The sequence below is a fragment of the Nilaparvata lugens genome, chromosome 13 (assembly GCF_014356525.2).
Source record: "Nilaparvata lugens isolate BPH chromosome 13, ASM1435652v1, whole genome shotgun sequence".
In the NCBI taxonomy this organism is placed as follows: Eukaryota; Metazoa; Arthropoda; class Insecta; order Hemiptera; family Delphacidae; genus Nilaparvata; species Nilaparvata lugens.
In genome coordinates, this window is record NC_052516.1 from 22,374,953 (window position 1) to 22,398,202 (window position 23,250).

At 31.2% G+C, this 23,250-nt stretch overlaps 1 protein-coding gene across 1 annotated transcript in view; it reads right to left on the reverse strand.

Annotated features, from left to right (window-relative positions):
- The window catches only part of LOC111051976 (probable multidrug resistance-associated protein lethal(2)03659), a 71,684-nt gene extending 48,834 nt beyond the window's left edge, over positions 1–22,850 (reverse strand). The window contains exons 1-4 of the mRNA XM_039440090.1: positions 22,688–22,850; positions 14,862–14,903; positions 3,504–3,612; positions 2,286–2,396 (exon numbers count right to left, since the gene is read on the reverse strand). Coding sequence (XP_039296024.1) covers positions 2,286–2,396; positions 3,504–3,586 — 194 coding nt within the window. The 5' untranslated portion in view covers positions 3,587–3,612; positions 14,862–14,903; positions 22,688–22,850. The remainder of the gene's footprint in view (positions 1–2,285; positions 2,397–3,503; positions 3,613–14,861; positions 14,904–22,687) is intronic.
- Between the last annotated feature and the right edge of the window lie 400 nt (positions 22,851–23,250).

Sequence of the window (23,250 nt, forward strand, 5' to 3'; positions counted from 1 at the left end):
CTCAACACTATCAATCACCCATAAATATTAAATGAAAATATTGAAGTAATTCATTTTACGAGGAATAATTTTGATTTTGATTGTGTTCAGTTCGATCAATCAATCTAATTGATATAATAATTCAAATTAAATTAAAATAATAAGCAATAAAAATTAATTGACCAACTGATGAATAGGAATAGCTTATCATACTAGCTTGTAGTATCTTCAGCTCAACTTTTTGTAGAAAATACAGAGCAGTTAGCTAATGATGAAGGATTTTTCATGAATGGTTGTTTAGATAATTACTATTTTAATTGAAGAACTTAAGTAAGAACATTCTGAAGAGAGTTCAAATTCATTCGGAAGATGAATTTGAAAATGTTATAAATTCATTGATAATCAATTTGAATGTAAATTTCTAATCTTGCAACTACACGATTTTGGGAAGAATAATAATTTCACTCTCCCAATTAGCTGGGAGAAATTTGATGAGTTTTAGAATTTCATGAATTTTGGAGAATTTGGTAGGATTCGTGACAGGCTTTAAATTACAAAATAAGCAGAACTATTGGGAATGAGAAGCAAGTGAATAAGAGTGAGTGAAGTTTAGAAATGAAAGTAACATTGTGAGGAAGTATTTGATGAGTTTTTGAATTTGAAAGAATTTGATAGGATTCGTGACAGGCTTTAAATTAAAAATAAGCAGATTTATTGGGAATGAAAAGTTATTGAATGAAAGTGAGTGAAGTTTGAGAATGCAAGTTATAATATGAGGAAGTATAACTTGTGGCTTGAACACAGTGAAAATTGATAGTTTTCGTTTTGAAACCTGTTATTTCTCAACTATAGCAGCAGTTCATGTCTCAACTTCTATTTCTTTAATATTGAAGAATGGATTGGGAAATACGAATACCCTAATCAAGAATAAAAGAGAATAAAAGCGATAAACTCCAAATGCATTTGACACGTATATAAAAACATTCAAGAATTTACGACAAAATCACAAAAGTGACCTACATGTGTGAGAAAAGATACTATAGTGAGATTCACTTTAACACTGTCATCATTAATTATAAATCTCATGAATGCTTCCTTTATAACCAGTGCTGACAGTTCGAAGTGAAAATCATGACCTCTAACTGCAACATTCTATAGTTTCTATGAATGATTCAATAATTTTCGTCTTTCTTTTGTCGGTTTCAAAACTGATAAAATTATGTTCCTCTCATGTTGATGGATCAAACAAATTTTAAATGGAATTATCAAAGAATATTGAGTTACTTTCTTATATTTCTCATACAGTAGGTAATATTACTTCATCATTTTCTACAGATAAAGGAGTAATAATTATTTAAGTCTCATTGAAAGCTTGAATAAGCTTAAAAAGCGTATATTCATGCGAGGTAGGACCTTCCCGCAAGGGACTTTCCACCAACAAATAGCCATACAAATTTACTTTATTATTGTACATCTATTACTACTATTATAATTCAATTCAATTCAATTTATTTCCATCAAAAAATACATCAATAAAACATTTACATCTCAATTCAATAACAAATATTTTCAGGAAATAAATATTCCCCCACATAGACTATTGGTCCGTGTGTGGGGGAAGAATTCCTATCTATAATAACTGTAAAATAAAAAATTCTGCAGAATTCTACCTTAATATTATTCTCACTTAACTATTACAATATTGGAAATATGTTACATAAAGAAAGATTACAATAAAATCATTTATTAATTATATACTTTTCCAGTTACTTTCTATTCCCATAAAAACTTTACACTTAGGCTCAACTCACACTTACGCTACTAAGGTCGATTCTCTTCTCGTACTAGTAATAAGATTACAATAAAATCATTTATTAATTATATACTTTTCCAGTTACTTTCTATTCCCATAAAAACTTTACACTTAGGCTCAACTCACACTTACGCGACTAAGGTCGAGTCTCTTCTCGATCTGAGTCGCGTAAGTGTGAGTCGAGCCTTAGTTTACAATACTCCAATAACTAGAATACATCAAATTTAAAATTGAAATTCAAATTCATTTTCTAGAAAAAACATGATAAACGATTATAAAATACAATATGCAACGTATTTTGGAATCCCCAACTGGACTATCCATTTGTGTAGGGGAAACTGATAATAACAACTCAATCAGCAAATTAGCAAATTGCTAATCCAAGTAGGTAGTTGTAAGAAAATCTCTCTACGCAGTTCCCAGTCATCAATTGAATAATCTAATACGTATTTTTCTATCAATAGAAATATGATCTATGAATAGTTTCTTTCACCTTTCAAATTTGTCTCCCAGATTATTCGATGAGTGTTCTTTGAGTGTTGCATACAAATCAGTCACCTCCAGGTCTCTTTTATATCCCAAACGAAACATAGGGAAGGTCCAGCTAAAAACATATAAAATAGAAATTAAATATTATATCTAAGTGAATATATAAATGAGAAATTAAAATATAAATATTTTATAATAGTTTGTGGGTTTTTTTTAAACAATACCAACTCGCTTGAAAGTGACAATTGGTTTCGTTGTTGCGCTGATAAGCTGATAAGATAAGTAAAGCTAGCCTATATGCGCCTGCTACTCCCGTTGTAAGAGTGACTACCTTGCTTCAAGATCCGAAATCCTTTAAATACCATCTATGAGTTTAAAATTTGCGGTGGTTCGCAAACCATCTAAAAATATAGGTTCACTTATCTCTCATTTATTACCAACGCACAAGCCTAGAGCTTGTGTGGGCATCATCTTCTGCAAAAATAAATAAAAAACACCTTCTTGAAAAATTGATTATTAATCATAATAATTTATTCTGTGAGGCTTGCAGGCTTGTCGGTCTACTAGTAAAATCATTCATTATCAATGCAACTTTTGAAAAGTAAACAATGCAGTTCTATTTTCCCTTTTTCCAAGACTTTCTTGATTTTCACAAGACTTTTATAGTTTTAAACAGTTTTATATGGTGAAAAACTGGGATGTTGTCTAAAAATATAACGAATTCGAATTTAAATTCATGATATTTCTAGACAACATCCCAGTGTTTAATTTTGGATAAATATAATTACATCTTACCAACAATAGTATCTGAAGTTTAACATGGATTTTAATAAGCAGAATAGTGCAGCAATCATGTGAATCATTGCTCAGGGAATACAATATTTCAACATTTTATGAAAAGTGGTTAAACAATGCAGCTCTACAAATACCTCTTGATTTGAACTATTCTGATGCACTATTCTGCTTATTGAAATCTATGTTATATACAATCTAGTAATCCTTACTGAGGAAATATGATAAATATTATTTGTGACATGAGTATTATTTATAACAATTTTAAATTTATATAGATTAATGATAAAACTTCTGTAAAAACATAAAACAAACTTCAAATTCACAAAATAATTCTACAAAAACACATAAATTTTGAGCTCAAAAATATCACGTTCACCAAGACAATATTTCAAATTTTATTAATAATTTATGAATTGGATAAAAGTACCTGAAAGTAGCAGCGGACAGAAAGTTGGCTTTCGCCCTCGGATGTGGAAGCCTCTCATCTCTCTCATTCTTATCCTTCTCCATTATTCCATGCAGGCATTAATGATTGTCTGAAAAATACACAGAAACCAATTTAATAAAATTGAAAAAGAAACTGTCAGGAATTCATTCAATCATGATTGAATAACCTTATTTTCTTCAATAAAAACGCTTTTTCGTCGTAGGAAATTAATACTATTGCTTATGACATACGATTGTGGGGAATTAATTTATTATTGTAGAAAGAAGTTACAATAAATCTGATTTAGAACTATTTTGATATACTAGTTCGGTTGTTACACCATAATCAATCTCACTAGTAAACTAAGCTAATTCATTGATAATGATATACAAACTGATACTAAAATTTTTAAATTGTTTCAATAAATCAGGCGTTTTGATATTGTTTCAATATCAAGTCATTTCCATTCAATGGATGGATATCATAGTTAATTCATTTTCCTTTCCATGTATTGTTTTTCAAATTGTATGCTCAATGTGCGTTATGAGACTTATGAGTGCAATAATGTGATTTAGTCCTGATGCCCTCAAATATGTATATTTTCAAATAAATAGATAATCATCTAGCACAACAATACAGAAAGTCAAAAACTTATTAAATTTATAAGTACAGGAATCGATCTTGTTTTATTATTGTTTCAGCAAATTATTCGTTTCAAAGACATGGAAAATAATTAATGACTAAATTATTATCAATATTAATACTAGTGAATCCCATTTTTCATTCATTTGCTAGAGGCTAGCTAATTTATATTTGTTTATAGAATAACCCTAATATCTAAGATTAACAGAAATAAACAGAGGGTATTTCTGAAGTTATTCAACTGTATAAAAGTAGATAATGACACTGAAATGAAATAAAAAATAGTAATAGAGAAAAAAATACTATGAGTAACACTATCAAGTATTAATATAGTAAATTAATAAGTATATAAGTATTAATATAATAATATCTTTATTAAAAATTATTATATTTAATAGTATCGATACTATTAAACTGTATCTTCACTCTATGATATAGGACATTGAAAAATAGCATTTCATGCCAGCTACCGTTCTCCATCAGTTATTTGAAAGATTCTCAAGTATGTCCATTATTCACCAAGTAAAAGTAGATCTCCTTTCTAAGGTAATGCAATGTAGATGCGTCATGCCAATTATATGGGCCTTCGGCAAAATGGATCACTCGTCAATTTCATCCAGTTTTTCAAGGATTTCTTGTGTCAACTCCACTACGTGACTGTGTCACGCCTTTCCCCTATAGTCATTCAACTATTCACTGTAGGCCAATCACTGATAAACTAGTAATCAATTGCAACTCTTTCACACGTACTATCCTGTTTGTATAAATTCTACTTCAATTACTTGCAATGATTCACGAAATGTAGTATTCATCAATCTTTTTACTTCTTTCATTGACAATAATTTATTGACCGAGCGAAGTGAGGTCTAAGATTCAAGCCGACGGTTTTGCATTTCTCTTTATGTTTAAATGTTTATATGTTGCACATTTACAGCAAAACGCAGCAATAGATTTTCATGAAATTTGACATGTATGTTCCTTTTAGAATTTCGCATCGACGTATTCATAAGGTTTTTAAAATTTTGCATTTTAAGGATAATACAAAAAGAAAAGGAGTTTCCTTCGAACACCAATATTACCGTAAGAATCAGACTATAGAATTATTCATCATAAATCAGCTGTCTAGTGGACTATAATACTACCCGTTCAAAAACATCGAACATCTTGAAAATGTATCTTTCCTTCAACGTTAGTAGACAGTTGTCTACTAACTTTGTCTTTCATAAGCTGAGGCCATGATTCTAGTTTGGAGTTTGGAGTTATTGATAGAAAACATTTTTTTACATTTTTCTTTTTTAATCTGATGATTAAAATTGCAACAAATATTATTGAAAATAAATTTATTTCTAAAATCATGAAAAGTGAGAAATTAAGTTTGTAGGAAATCAGCATTATGGTAATTTATTTTGTTAATTTCAACACACCGATTTTTCGCCAAAACGACAACACAGAATATTCTCTGATGAGTTGATTGGATTGGCGTATCGACGGCAGCCAGGCCTGATAACAGCGTTCACACTCACATTCCGTGACGACACGTCACGGTACGATAGGACAGGAAACTCTATGTTTATTTAGGATTTTTTCTAGACATTTTAAATTGATAAATTATTTATTAATTTTTGAGAAAACATAACAACAGGTCAATATAACTTACTGAGCGCGAGGTCTACTGTTCACAGTACTACTAGTATCATAGGGAAAAGATAAAATTTTTTCTATAAGTTCTCAAAAATACAATATTTTTCAATCTGTATTGTATCTTGAGTGTGATTGAATAAATCATTTTACTCTCAATGTCAATTATATAGATAAAAATAGCATAAGTAATAGGCATACCATAATTGGAGTAATGATAGCTTAGCAACTTATGTTATAAGTTTTTCTATGATTATTATCTTGTCCTGTTCAATTAGTCTTAATTCTTTTTCCAGTGTTCTTCAATTTATTTTTATTTCTTATATGCGTCTGTAGTTTGTACGAACAACGAACTTAGGATACTCAATTTACTGGCAAGATTTTCAACTGTAACTACAAACATATTCAATAAAGTCTACTTGAATGAACAGAAATTAAGTATTTTTCCACTCTCGTAATTTTTAATAAACAGTATGCGTTTGAAAAATCGTATCAATTTATTAACATTATATTTGTGTTTCAACGATCCTGATTAATTTATATGATTTTTCACCTGTAACTGAACAACCATTATCGATATAGTTTACTTTCATAATACTACTAAAATTTAGTAGGCTATTTTACAATAATTTTTAATTGTAGTTTTTATATGAATTAATTTCCAACAGTAACAAATTGTATAAAACTTTTTGGTAGATTCCACTTGAATTTATCAGCAATCACTCACATGAAAATTTAGTGTTCTTCCATCTTTCAATTTTCTAATTATATCTTATTTTTCTCAATTTATCTGAATTCTTCTTCACCTATACAATCCTGATCGATAAAGTAAACTTCAAATGAAAATGACTCGAGAAATCGTAGAGTTGATTTTTCACATTAATTGAAACCTACAGCACAATCCTAGATCTGATGAGGGCATCATCCTAAGAAAATAAATAAATATTTTCTACTTTTATCTGTACAGTCTTTTCGATAAACTCTACTTGAATTGGCAATCACAACTCTTTCATTTGATTTTACTTTTTATACGCTTATCCTATATTTAATGAATTCTACTTGCATTGATATTCATTCCAAAACAAAGTAGAATTTATTAATTTACTGTGTTTATCTTTGAAATATAATAAGAACTGGATTACCTAGAATATCACGAGCGTCGAGCAAATAAATGATGCATGTAAAAGTAAGCAAATCTGAGTTGTATAAGATACAGCTATACAATAGTGAACAATATCAATATCCCTTGTATCCCAAGATACCCAATATCCCAAGAGACCTTGATACAATATAGTTAAGAATCTCATTATGTAGATCAATACCAACAAAGTTGTAATGTTATGTTGGCAGAGTAAAAATAAACTAATTTGCTGTTTTGCATTTTTTGCACGTTCGTACCTTTTCTTTGGTTCTGGTTTGATTGGCAGTTTATAAACATTCGTTATCAGATAAATGGAGTATTTGCTGATAAATAATGTATCATATTATTCAAGGCACAATACTACTTATTGAATAGTCTACTCTCCAGTTGGAAAAAGTTTCAAGGAAAAGTGGGCAATTTTATCGAATAGCAACGAAATAAAGGTACATTAGTTCCAATGGGAGAACTGATTTTTAATTCAGTCATAACTTCTCAAGTTAGTTTTCCTCTTTGTCTTCTACTCCCTTCTTTTCTTCTTCTTTTCCTTTCTCTGCTAAGGATTAAGGTTTGGTTTGTTGCTATTCACAATCAGCTTTATATTATTTATATTCAAAGTTTTTTTCTGACAGTAAAATGAAATCTTGTACAACTTTTAAAACATTTATTACAATCACCTTACAATATTTCCTCATTCTAAAAATAGGCAAATCTCGCCTTCCAAGACTTGGCAACATAACATGTTTTGAATTAATATAAATCTCTCTCGACTCTCTCTTTTTATGACAAAATGATTGCAGAAGCCTGATCTTTATGTACCATAACTTCACAATATCATCAAGGAAAATTCAAAAATTTAAATTTTATTCATAATCCTTTCAATTTATTGAAATTAATAATTTACTATCGATAAGTGGAATGACAGGAATGGGTGGGTGTGGGTACAATAAAAGATCAAGCTTACTGTACTTTACAATCGAAATATTTGGACGTTTCATACTGAGCATCTATCGACTTTTCAGATTTTCATTCGAAGATGAAAGATTTTCGATTTTTTCTAATCTATTATCGCTATCTTTTCTCTCTGTTATAAAGAGTCCTTACTCCGCCCTTGATAAAGGCAATTAATTCAATTCAATTCTCTCCAATCAATACATCTTATATACATCACTTGTATATAAGTGTATAAGCCAGTATATATTGTAATCTACATAAATAAAGTACTCAATCAATCAATCAATCAATCTCTCCCTTTCTCTCTCTCTTGAGAGTTGAGAGAGGGCCGACTGCGCCCTAACTTCGCTCTCTAAGAAAAATAAAGGCAGTCATTCTATTATATTTCTCTCTCTCTCTCTCTCTCTCTCTCTCTCTCTCTCTCTCTCTCTCCCTGACACACCAACATGCAAGTCCAAATTTGTCGCCCGTTTTACATACAATACAGCACTAAAAAGCACACAGACACTAAACTCATTTGAGTTGCCTCCCATCATTCAAATTAGAACAGCTGTGTCTAACAACTCACTAACAACAATTCACTGTAGCCTACAGAGGTTCACTTACAACTGTCACCATTCCTTATCAATAAAATCAATGCCGCCCATTCAACAAATGCTGCCAATTTTCAAAATGAATATCTAAAGTGAAATTCACTTCAAACAGTCGGCATACCTTTAAGATTACAGCAATGCTTCTCACCCAAATTATGCTGACAGTTTCTAGTAACAATACATATGATGTAATGTGGTGATGATAATGGATGACCTTGAATGAAACAGTTCAAGGTCATTCGTCTCCAACAAACTGAGATGTCATTAAACAAAAATATAGTCAGTTTGACTTTCAACTGTCAGCATTGTTTGAATGGGCGGCAACGATGTTACAATATAAGGAATGCTGACAGTTTAAAGTGAATCTCACTGTAGATGTAATCGTGAAATTGGGCGGGAAATTCAATGACAATGATCATAATTGAACACAAAAACCTGCAATCGAATTAATGCCCTCATGCACACAGTAACTACTGACAAGGAAATTGTATGTACTACTGGAATAAGAACGTGGTGTAATACAGTTGAAATAAGCATAATAGAGATTCATAAAATCACTTCACTTATATGGGCTACTTCATTCAAATTAATAAAAACTTGTAGTACCCTTTTTATAAAAATTTTAAAATGTATTTTAATGACTAGTTTCGACCTAGTCGACTAGGTCCAGGAACCTAGTCGAAACTAGTCATTAAAATATTTTAAAGTTTTTAATGAAAGGGTACAAGTTTTTATATTGTTTTTATAAATTAGAGAGATCCATTTTAAATTGTCGGCATTTGTTGAATGGAAAGCATTGGCTAAAGTGCATAAAATTATTTACTTTTTACTAGCGTTTTTCAACCAAATTTAGGTGTAAAGGTGGATAAAAGTTCAGTATTTGGTATTCCTTCCACATAAATTGGTATTAGTGGCTGGGAAGTAATTAGTTACATTCTAAACTCTCTGGTATGAAATTTACCTGATCAGCATATCCTATACTATTAAACGAGCAATTTCTGTTCATATGTTACATGTTTATATTCATGTTTGTATATCACCGGATCTCGAAGCCGGTTCTAACGATTCTCCCAAAATTTGAAACATAGAAGGTTTATAATATAAAAATTCGATTGCATTAGGTGTCATCCCTGGGAAAACTCGCTAAAGGACATTAAAATGATAATAATTATTCATCCTTGGAAAATCAGCTGATAATTTCGTCGTCTGTCGATAATGGAAGTGAGTGAGTGAGTGCATGTGTGTGGCACTGACACAAAATATGACTTAGCTGTTGAAATATTGCAATCATTCAATCAGGTACTTAGTGCCGGTTGCACAAAAGCCGGCTGAATTTTAATCCTGATAAATTCCAGGAAAACCAATCAGAGAAGCCTTCTTTTTAAAATGGTCTTCTCTGATTTGGACTTCACGTGACTTGGACTTGGTTCACGTGAAATTCATCAGGATTAAAATTTAACCGGCTTTTGTGCAACCGGGTCTTTGTGAGAGAGATTCTTGCATTCCATTGGGAATTAATCTTAATACACTGTGATTTATTGCCAATTTAGAATATTCAAGACTTATTACAAACTCTTTTATGATATGATATATTAAATATAACTAAATAAACACAATTACTCATACATATACTTGAATAAAATGAAATATAAAATCTAGACATCACCAGCAAAAAGAAAGTCTTTGATTAGATAGAACCTTTCTGTATAAACTATGAATATAATTATTATAATTTCCTCTTTCGTAATAAATTTGCTATGCTTTTCTACTTCAGAGCGAAGCTCGGTCCCCCGATATTACGCAATTTAGACAGTGATGTTATTTATAAGGAATGTCAACAGTATAAAGTAAATCTTTCAAGAAATAACTTTCATCAAAGGTAGCCTATACAAAACTAAATAGGCTTATTTTATATAATGCTACTTTCTGCTCTGCTAGAAAGAAAAAGATTACCGTTGTTTCTTATAGAAGTGTTCACACATTAGCAGACTATAAAGAAACACTCCTATAAGAAACAATCTGTACTATCTTTTCAATGCATCCCGACCTATAGACTCTATAGTGAGATATTGTACATGTTTAATGTACCTCTAACATAAGTTACATGTCAGAGAAAAAAATTGTCACAACCACTTATATATTGAACAGATTTTTGCTGGGGGTGATGTCCACATGAGCACCAGGCTTGTACGTACGAATAGATGATGATTATGAGAAAACCCATTTCCAGAAACTAGTTTAGGTTGTTACATCATTATTTATATCTAGTGACTAAAACTAGTTTCTCAAAAATGTTCCAATAACTAAGAGGTAGTGGACAATAACTTCGAGTCGTTTTATTCAATTTGGATATCTAACTCAACATCATCTTCACTACATCACAGGAAAGCATGTAATGTCTTCATTGGAATCAGTTGCAACCAGAAAACTCTGACACCAGACCTGAGCCAGCCAGGTCACTCGATATTATTATTATTATTGGTTTACTTTATGATAAACATTAGTTTACATTATTAACGTTGTAATTTAACGACAATTTTGAACGTGACCTCTAAATTCTTTCAATAGAGCTCAATACTGTACTTTCTTATCTACCTTTGGGATGAGTGGGGTAAAGTGATCGAAAGCCCCTACCCTATCCACCGTAAATCAATACAGTAGGAAAACAACAGTAAGAAAATTAATTAAACCTGACGTTTTGCATGGGCATAGAGACCTGACCAACAGTTATGTCAATAAAATTGTCGTAAATACAAGACAAACCCAGGCAGTATGGAGACGCACCCTCATGATAATAATTTTCTTAATAGCTTCTGCTTTCTACCTCTTTCGACGTGTCCTTGTTCAATTCCATATTGTCACATTCACTGACATTAAGCCCTTATGAATAACATCAATGCCTCACATATAGCCAATGCAGACAATTTCAAGTGAATCTCTCAACAGCTATCGATTGTTTGTTGAAAAGCCTGCTACCGTATTAAGTTACCTCAAACAAGTGGATCAAGTAACTGAATATGTTTTAGTAATTGTTTGTTGACCAGAGGATATGAATTTATTGCAGTGTATGTATCAAGTTAGTATCATTTTCAGTAATTTGTTTGTTGGACGTTATCAATTTATTGTAGTGTATGTATCAAGTTAGTTTCATTTTCAGTAATTGTTTGTTGGACAGACGTTATCAATTTATTGAAGTGTATGTATCAAGTTAGCATCAGTATCACAATTGTGTATCCGGTATCATGTTACTGGATATTTCTCAGTTATTATCTGTCGCCCTATCAATTTATCATAGATATCATGATCAAGTTATTAGATATTTCTCAGTAATTGCTTGTTGATCAGACATTATCGAATTACTGAACTTTGTGGCAGTTAATTAGTTATTTGCTGTATAATCACTTATCTTTACTACCCTTTACTACCTGAAAGTTGTCTCTCAAACTGAATTTAATTTTATATGTTATCATGTACTGTATTCAAATTCCTGATATATCAAAATGAATGTCTATCAAATTATATTTTGTTTACGTTATGTTTATGCTATGCACTACTCTATTATCACGTTTTTTTTTTTTTTGAAAGTGTATGCTAAATTTTTGTTTTATTCAATTACTTTTTTTATTTTTCTCTAATTGGAGTGCTTACTGAATGCTCGTTAATAGCTCACAAACTTTGTTTTGCTGGCAACGCCAGTATTATATTTATATTACATTATTTTAGCTTCAACGAAAGTTTTTGTAATTTTGTTAGTAAATTTCCAATTTATGAAACAGAATTTTTTTTTCATGTATTTGTGAATTTGGCAATAAATTTGACTTGGATCTAGTTGTCAAAGCACATCTAAAATATGCACTAAAGTAGGTAAGGGTTCCATTACCTTACATAGACATAGATATTTGATCAATAATAGATTTGATTGTATGAGACAAGAGTTATGGAACTATTTGTTTTATTCATTAGTTAATGAATAAAACTGAAATATTTTATAGAAGAAAATCATCTAGGATGGTTGATCAAAGATTTGAACAGATTTATAAGATCAAATAATAAAACTGTGGAGCTCTAAACAACGTTCTCATAAAATATCTTGGAAGTGTTATATAGTGGTTAATTTTATATTTTGCAGAGAAAGAATTTTAAATAATTTGTATTGAATATGCCACATAAGGCCTGAATACATGAATGTTGCTGTAGTGAGATTCACTTTGAACTGTCATAATTACTTTCAAATACCGTTAATACTTCCCATTCAACCAATGTTGACAGGTGTATCTCACAATAATAAATCCACTTTGACTACTGAAACAATAATGATTTAAATAAGATTTCAAATCAGAAAATGTCTGGTTTAATTATCTTAGGGTCATAGGCACCATCTCAGTTGAAACACGACCAGACATTGAAATCATTCAATGTAAAGGTAGATTAGCTTCAAACGTGGATGATTATCATCTTAGGGCCGTATGCACCCTCTCAATTCAAACGGAGTTTAATCAGCTATTATATCAAACTCGGAATGTAATGCATTATAATAAATAATGTGAATAATTCTTTATGTAATCCTAGATCAGCAATGAATATACATTGTGCATATGGTCCTTAGTTTTGTTAGTTGGGTACTTTAGTTGGAAAAAATTGAGATGTGCCACATAAAATTTAGGTTTCAGTAACCTTGAGGCCAGTCAAGTAATGAGTTTACAATAAGTTGTATTCACGGTGAGGTAATTCGACACTATGACATGAGAGAGTGTAGAACTAATCTACTGAGTTACTAAGTCATTGACAAAAAATGACACATTTTACAAAGTAAGTTACAGAACAATACCGATAAATTAGGACCTTTTTGCCAGTGACGGTTCCCTGTTAAAGGCAAACGCACACAGCAACAGGCAGACGGAGAAAAAATCAAACGTCTGCTTGTAGTCGTGAACAGAAAACATTCAAACACCTGGTGAGGAATTTTTCCTCCGCCTAATGCTAGCTGTTTGCTTTAAATCGTGTATTAGCCTAGGTAGTGATATTCACTTCAGACAGTTAGTGCCGGTTGCACAAAATCCGGTTGAATTTTAATCGTGATTAATTCCCCGAGAACCAAATTTATTTCCCAAGAACCAATCAGAGAAGCCTGTGTAACCGGGCCTTAGCATTCCTCATAAGTAACATGAATGCTTCCGATTCATCTAATGCCCACAGTTTAAACTTATTTGACTATAGACAAATTAAAGCGCTATTGAAATATGAATAGCTCATTGAGAGGTGTAATGAATGAAAATCTGGAGAGTGAAAGAGAACTTACTCCAAAATTAAAAGCAGAGCCAAGTTAGCCAAGTTCTAGACTGGGGTCTAGAGTCAGAAAATTGGCTTTCCGAAACGGGGCGTAGAGGTAGTCCACGTTTAAATTAAATTTCAAAAAGCTAGAAAATTGAACACAAAATAAAATAGTGTTTTAGCTATTTTAGCTGATAAAAGCTTTAGCTATTTTGAATTATTTAGGAATGTTTCATTTCGTCAAGGAAAACATTTCAAATCATAGACATGAGAAAATAAAAATTACGACTACCCCGTTTCGGAAAGCCAATTTTCTGACTCCAGCTGTTTAAAGTCTAGAGCTTAACTAAATCCCGAGCTCGGAAACGGCCCGGAGTATCGTTTTCACAGTGAAGGCTTCAAATAAATTGAATCAGCAGGTGGTTCAATCTCAAAATGAACTACATTATAACAAACAAGACTTGATATGGATTTAATATTTTAAAACTGAAATTCCGTTCAAACTGGCACTTGTTACAAACAACACTTAGAAAGAGAGATTAAAGGTTTGGAATATCCAATTCATAATTGTTATAAGAGAGGGAAACAATGATTAAAAATTAACCTAATAGAAACATTGCACAACATTTCCAAATAGAATGATCTATGCTTTATTGAATAACTCCCGATCTGTGCTTTATTGTAAAAAAGAATAAAAAATATGAATAATGATAGTAGCACTTCATTACCATCTAATTGTTTATGTAAGTGAAAACTTGAAAGGTTATTACAACAATAAAAAGCTCGAAATTAATAAACAATAATTCACTTTCATTCATTAAGATAACAGAGCTGTATTATTGAGATAATGTGATGAGATTCACTTTAAACTGTCAGCATGCATTGAATGGGAAGAGTTAATGCTATTTATGAGGAATGCTGACAGTTTAAAAGTGAACCGCAATAAAGGAAGTCTAATTCCGACTTCTAAGTAAATAAGAAAGTCATTCAAAAGGGTAACAAAGATACAACTACTTGAAATACTCAGTCTTATATAACCAATTAGGCTAATGTGAACTATTTCTCAATCTGGTGGGAAAGTTGAATGGAAAGCTCAAAAAAGCACTTGAAAACGGTACTTACTTTAGTTTAAAGAAGGACGGTCCCAAAAGCACACTGGGAGACCTGGAAAAAATTGGAATTTAGTAAAAATTACCAAAATTTCTTGTTTTCAAGTGTTTGCACTAGAAATTGGACTCAAATTCAACAGTAAATGGAACATAACCAAATTTTTTTGACTAGTTTATGAATCGAAATTTATCTATTTTTATATACAATTCGGGGAAGGGACAGTTTGGGCTGTGACTGTTGGTCTTTCCCCAATCGTTTTAATGATTTGTGTTTTCTGTATCATTGAATAAATAAATTAATAGAAAATTAAATTTAAAATTTTGAATTGTGTTTTGTGTATCATTGAATAAATAAGAAAAAATAATTATTTAATTAAAAAATATTGCTGTCACTGGTGACAAATACATCACTAAATTGGTGACCGTATTACTCTCACTAAACCCCTGATTCGTGATTAATTTCTACTCTGATAGACATGAAAATAATATCATTAGATCTTATGGGAGAGTTCACACATTGGCAGACTACCAATATTGTGTAATAATTATGTTCTCTTACAATGTGTTAATCACATAGAGCAAAAAGTATAGAAAAGACCAGAAATTACAATACTCTTTTATTATAAATTACTTACTCTTAAGGCCATTTCACACCGCCGTAGCGTAGCTTCAAATACGTCTTCTGAGCGACGTAGCCGACGTATCTCCTAATTTTAATCAATCTTTCCATTTCAAACCAGCGTAGCTTAATTAACATTAGGAGATATGAAGCCTATGTCTTTCAAAATACTATTTTATGTTACGTCACGGCGGTATGAAATAGCCTTTACGGGACATATGGGTATCAAAAAATGAATATGATCACCAACGAATGTATAGTTACTGAATTTGATCCTCAGCATTTATCTAGGTAGAGTTATCAAGTGACTAAATACAATAATTCACAAGTATTAATATGTTGGATAACTTAAATTAAAATTCAAACTTATTTCCACTAAGTACAAACATTTCAACTATACATAACAAAATGCAATGAATTTAATCCATTCAAATGAAAATATTATTCCAAAACCATGATATATTATACAGCACGGAATAGCAGTAATATAGACGTACTCTAGACTTGTCATTTAATACGGTATTGAAAAACATATAGACAAAAATCTAGAAAAGCTTCAAAACTCAACCTGCAACAATAAATGCATGAAATTCTATATACTAAATGAAAAACAAAATGAATCATTTTCATGCTAAACATCTGGAAAAATGATTAACATTGGCTAAATACGATCAGAGACAAATACATATTCAACAGTATCTTTACTCTATGATAGAGTAATTCTTTACAATGAAGAAATAATAAGAATAAAAATATTTTATTGAATAAGTTAATAGTTGAATTAGTTAGATTTAATATACTGTACATCTGAAAAAATAATCAACATTGACCAGAGACAAATACATATTCAACAGCATCTTTACTCTGATACAATGTAGATGTCATGGTATGTAGCTACATGCAATGTAGCTCACAAATATATGAGTTGAATAAGTTGGATGTTAACAAATTTATGTTCAACTGACCGTAATAGACATCTAGAAAAGCATCACAACAATCAGTCCCAACTCCCGCTGTGGAATTCCTTTCACAATCTCAATTAATGGTAGTAAACTGTCTCTACCATTCAGCGTCGGTCAGCCAATAAAATAATAATTGTAATTTAAGTGCGGCACTACGCTAGATAATAGTTGGCAGTCAATGAGTCTATTAAACCGTTTCACTTCTTGTCAGAACAGTTCAACTTCTACAGGACATCATAATACTCAATTCGAAACTGAACGAAGCAAAGTTATTCCACAGCTAAACTTACGTAACCCACAGGAGAACCGACTGACTGTTAGGAAGATTCACCTTAGATTGTCAGCATTAGTTGAATGGGAAGGATTTGTTGCTTTCACAGGGTATGATGACAGTCCAAAGTAAATCTCAGTATATTCAGAACAAACTCAAAATGTCAGCATTATTTGAATGGGAAGAATTGACGATTTTTTAAGATTATGCTGACAGTTGAAAGTGCATCTCAGTTTGGTTAGGTTTTCTTCAAACTGACTGCATCCCTTATAAATAACACATATGCTTCGCCATTCAATCGATGCTGACAGTTTAGAATGAATCTCACAATAAAATATGAAAGAAACGAGAGAGTGTAGCTGGTTTTTTCCACGGGATTTTTTTCTATTTTCCTTGATTTTGACGTCATATGGTGCTACAGTTTTTTGAAATAAAATGGAAGAAAGATTTGCTTAGAATGAGAGAATGGTTTGAGAGAGTTGGAGACTTTTTCAATTTCAATCACCCTAAATAAAAGTACATAAATATATTAATGAATTGAAATTCTTGTGATGATAAACTTATAAGAAGTAAAATAAAAAACACACATATATTGTCAAATTCTATCGTTTTATTTGGTACAGGACCACGGTCACACAGGTCACATTTTCAAGCTTAGAAGAAGTGTTCACATAGCCTTACTCACACAATTTAACCATTAAAATTAGGGAAACAGTTTTGGGTTTATCCTGTTGATTCTCTCTCAATCATTTATTTGATGTAGTGATTGTATAAATAAATGGATACATTTTCAGTGGTTTTCAAGCCACCGGATTATAAATAAAATAATTCACTTACTCCACAGTAGTTTTGAACTATACGCAGTCTAGAAATCACTTATTATCATACAATGAATCATGCGAACTCACTCGATAAAAATGAATGATTGAATGACAATACAGAAAAAATCGAGGTTGAGCGGTGAAGAGGACTAAAATGTCGTAGCTCTGACTAATAAAGAGTATTTCAAATTAATTTTCGAAAAATTACCAAACCTGCATTGTAATAGAGGTTAAGGAATTCTAATATTTGATATTGGGTGCAACTTACTGCTCCATTACACAGACAAATATATTATTATGATCAAATGAAGCATAATTAGTGACAGTGGAAGTGACCAGCAAAGAGAAAATATAATTTCCGTGATTTCTGATTGGACTGTTCCCACTCAGCACGACCGAGCAAGTATGAATAGTCCCATTAAAACTTATAGGAATAATACGGTATTCTCACTGTACCGGTCACTTTCATGTCATGTCACTGACATGAGGGAATCCAGCTTAATTATTGGATAAATCTTTGATTAAGGATTTTTGATGGTATACTAGCTTCGATGATATAATTTTTTATGACAAATTTTCAATCAAAATTCGGGAATTGAAGAGTAAGGGCTATAAGCCTGTTTTTTCATTTCCAATAATTTTATGATTATGTGTTATTGTCTCTGTTGAATCAATAAATAAACTAGTAGTTCGGTGAACAGTAGACCTCACGCAGTATTCTCATCCACGAGTACCTAATTGAAACTATTGACCTTATGGAAATACAGCAATAGACTGGCTTCTCCACACATCTGTGTAATCACTTGTCAGCTGATTTATGATTAATAATTCTATAGTCTGATTTTTACTCCAATATTGGCGTATGAAGGAGGCTCCTTTTTCCTTTTATAATATTATCCTTGAAATGCAAAATTTCCAAAAACCTTGTATATACATCGACGCGCAATTAAAAAAGGAACATACCTGTCAAATTTCATGAAAATCTATTACCGCGTTTCGCCATAAATGCGCAACATATGAACATTCAAACATTGAGAGAAATGCCAAACCGTCGACTTGAATCTTAGACCTCACTTCGCTCGGTCAATAACCAGATGTATAATCATAATGCAAACATGATCACGGAGTTGGATGGACTTACAAAAAGTAACGTTAATGTATTCAAAAGTTATACATTTTTCAATACAAGAATAGGTGAATAAAGTCCATATTCCCAGTGCACTTCTATTTATAAGACATCTAATACTGTTTATTGAATAATAATAACTAGGTTGCAGTGAAAATCAATGAACAATTACTTCCAAGAAGTCTTGATTAGTGTCAGAACTGTCAGAATCGATTAGTGATTACAAAGTCAAATTCACAGTAAAATATTGGACGTCGCTTTTCCTTGTGTATTTGGAGAAGAAACCGGTATTTTTTATACTGTATTTCTGTGTAAAATTTTTACTTTCCTCAATGTCGAAACGAGCATACATTTTCAAAATTTAAATAATTTCATGGATGAAGATTCTGTTGATCACTGTATTTATTTATTGGATGGAGCAAACAATACAATGGCCGAAGAAGAAAAAACAGGTTATTGCCCAAAACTTCTATTTCCTAATTTTGTCTCAAATCGTATTCATTATTCCACAGCATAAAAAATAATTTAAGTTATGATATTCAGAATAAAATAAGGTAGGCTATATGGATAATAAATACACCTAAAAGAAAGTAAAGATTTTTAGCTGCTTGAAAGGAAAATCATAGAATTATGTTGATTAGGCTATCATTCCCAAAGCCTTGCTTCCCAATGAATTTCTGCTCTGCTGAGCGAAAAAGAATACTATTGTGTCTTATGGGAGTGTTCACATATTTGCAATCTGCCAATGCATGAACACTCCCATTAGAACCAATGGTATCTTATTTCTACCCAGCAGAGCATTGAAGAGCAGGATATACTGTATGTATTAAACCCAAGTTTGAAAAATACTCCGGGCAAAGAGCGAAATTCGATACAAATTGTGAATTTACTACAGTTAAAATAAGGTACTATTGTAATTGAGCTAATAAAAATATAATTATTATCACAATAATTTGACATACGTTTTCAATACTAAACTACAATAAAGTAAGTTAACTTACATTGTGTACTACACTACAATAATACAGTAGGTGTTTAAAACATTAATTTTTGTTGAATTTGAAATTTAATGTTGATTGAATAATATATCATCTCGTTCTTTTCATCCTAGAAGATATTGCATTAGATTGATTCATAGAATAAAACAATATTGTTTTATACAATGTACGTGTTACGCGCTAAATGCCCATTCAAGTAAAATATCGAATGACCGAGCTTCGCTCTGAAATGTAACAGCATAGGAAATTTGTAACGAAAGATTGAATTTATAGTCTATATTTATTAAAAACCGCAGACAACTTAAGAATGAACTGAAAATCCTAGGTTTTTTGGGCATCCTTTAAAAAGCTTTAGGGCTAGAAGGTCAACTTCTTGTATTTTAGCTGTCCAATTCTTCTAAATAATTGGCACAAAATTTTTTTTGAAAATTAGTTTGGACTTTTTTCCAGCAAAAAATACTTGGTGACTGTAGGCTACTAAAAGTGCTTTGAAGTTGAATAATGTCTGATTCATATTATTTCTAAATCGTTGAGACTAGGTGAGATTGTATTTGTAACTGAAGTTTAGCAACATTATAATATTATTTATTGTTAATTCATTAATAAATAACAACATTAGTCATCACTAGATTGCAAGGTCTAACTCCTAGAACACGTGCAACGAAATGACACGTACATTTTTGAAATGTTATGAAAAAATATTCCCGATAAAAAAACTTGAATAATCTAAATAGGTTTTAAGTCTGATGACACTTGAACTGGGTAACTGAATTAACCAGTAAATACTTCCATTATTTACTTACGTACAGTAAATACTATTATTTACTTAGTACGGGAGGCATATAAACCGTATGTTTTAAATTCAACTCTGAAAAGTCTTCATGCAATTGTTTATATATGAAAGCATTGGACTACCTATTCTTCTAAAATTGCAAATATGAATTATTTCTCCAGTTTTAAAGAAAATTCTTATAAGTTTTGAACTTATTACACTACTATACAAAATAAGCTTATAAAAGCTATATAAAATAAAGATAATAGAATGCCATCTTCCAATTCATGGGGAATCACTTATTGCTATCAGTTACAGATAGAACGAAAAGCATTATCAGTTTAGTCTTTATGACACATTTGAGTCAATATTATATTCAAAACAATTATCTTATCTATACTATGTTCAGGAAACTGCACTAAAAATGAGATACGGTACTTAAACGTTCAACGGAAATGCAAATGTAATTTTCAGTGTTCGTTGAAATACTTTTAGCCACTTGATATTGCACTGATTGGAGTGCTCTCTCCACTTAAAAAAATTAGATTAGCAGGCGAGTTTTGAAAAATGGAAGCACATCAACAACGGAGATTACCTAACTATTCAACTTCATTGACATTTGCATTTATAAAGGGAGGCTATTAACTAGAGCAATGGAATAAATATCATAAAAGTATAGCAAAAACAGGCAAATAACTTGAAAAGCCGAAAGACTTTTACAAGAATGTTACGGAGGTCAAAAAACATGATAGCCTAAATATTTATTTTTATATAGGAATTATTTTAGAAGAACTCAATAAAAACTTGTAGAATAAAATATTATACTTACCACGAGTGCTTACTCTCTAAAGTACCGCATCAAAAGGGATAAGATAAATTTAACTTGCTCTTACAATTCAAGTTATCATAGTAGAGCTCGTAACCAGGCAGAATATTCACCCATATGATATGATAATAGAGGGAGACAAAGGCTGGACGAACCCTACCAGAGACTGAGCAGGACTTGATCAGGCTTTGCCCTCCTATCTGTCAGGCTCTACAACAAGCTGCCGGTAATAACTAGGAATCTGCCTGCAAGCAAATTTCGGAGGGTCTTGAAAGGTTTATTATTGGATGAACCTTTGTACTCACTACGTGAGTTATTCATGTTGGACAGCAGCTTGGAAGCGCATATTTTTGTTTACTTTTCTTCTATGTTTGTTGGTTTTTATTTGTTTCTTTTAGACAAGTAGGTCAGCTGGCCTACTTGTTTTTGTGTTTTCCTTACGTGTCCCTGGAGGTCTTATGCCCACCTTATGAACTTGACATGAAATAGCTGAATAATAACTAGGGCCTAAGTAAGATGAAATAGTAAAGGTTGGTAAGAGCTCTAATCTAAAAGATTGAGTAATAGATTATATATTTGATCATGTGCTTGAAAACGAAGTAAACAATCAATTTATAAATTTTCAAAAGAAATAAGTTACTTGGAATAGCAGAGCTATAAGTAAGTTTTACGTTATAATGGCGGTGAAATGTGGAAAGCGTTAGAAGAACAGAGTTGCCGATTCTATAAGCTAGTGGATAGCTGATACCGGTATATTTGATGTAATATTAACTGTTTAAAATAATCAATTATATTTTATCCGTTACGTGAATCTATTTTTGGTATAGATTTATTCAATTGAAATGAAATTTTTTGTTAATTATATTTTGTACATTAGTTAAAAACGTTCTGGCAACGTTGCGGAGCTAGAAAATGATAAATATTTCAGCTTTGTCAAATAATAGACAAGGGCAGTAACATCAATGTCAATAAAATAGTCATTATAAGTTTATAATGTGGACCTCAATAGAATAATTATCCTACCGCTGCAGGCTAAAACACGTGAAATAAGAAAATTGAATAGCCTAAGTTAGATTAGGATTGACTTACTTCTGTCTAAAATATTCCGCAATTTATTTCTGAATCATTGAGTTTATTAGAAATTCGTTATTATAGCAGTAGAAATAATGGATAGTAATTAGGAATTATATCAGTAAAAAAGGCAATAAGCCGCCAGCTTAAAACTAAAAATTTAGAGGTTTGTGCGTTGAAATCAGTTTTGTGACAAGAAGACAACATAATATTAATAGTTGAATCATGTTTAATTTAAAACGTGAATAAATTTTCTTGATTTTATTAGAAAACAAAATAGCTAAAGCTATCAAAAATTGGAAAAAGTTCAGGAACCGTGCCGTAATAATCTTAGTAAAAAGATAGATTAACACAAGTCAATACAATCTCTTACCTGATTTCAATCCGATTTGATCTTGTCTGTTGAATTAATACTATCAAGCAGTTTTTGATGAAATTAAAACTGTTCTAAATCTAGATTCACTGAAACGAATTGCACAACTTAACCTCAACATTTGCCAAATTTGATCCTGACGAGACGAGAGAAAAACCGAACTGAACAAGAGCAACTGCTGAGCTGAGCCGATTCCTATGCTTGCTGTATCAAATGTGAAAGTGTCACACTGGGTCAACGACAAACTGGAACACACAATATTTGATAGTGAGGTACACGTTATACTGGTAGTGTTTGATTAGCAACGAATGGTATTGCTATCCTTGTAAATCATTCAACAAAGCGGATAACGCTATCTCTTTCTCGCTCTGCTCTGTTGCCAGATCGTCTTTTAACAATGTAGAATTAATAAACAAAGTATTTCATCTTACAGTGTTTATAAAAACACATTATGCAATTATTGAAAAAAAATTTCTTGATCAATAAAATATAATTAATTATATTGATATCTTTCTCCACTGTCATTATAATGTGGACCTCACTATAATATTTGATATTGTGAT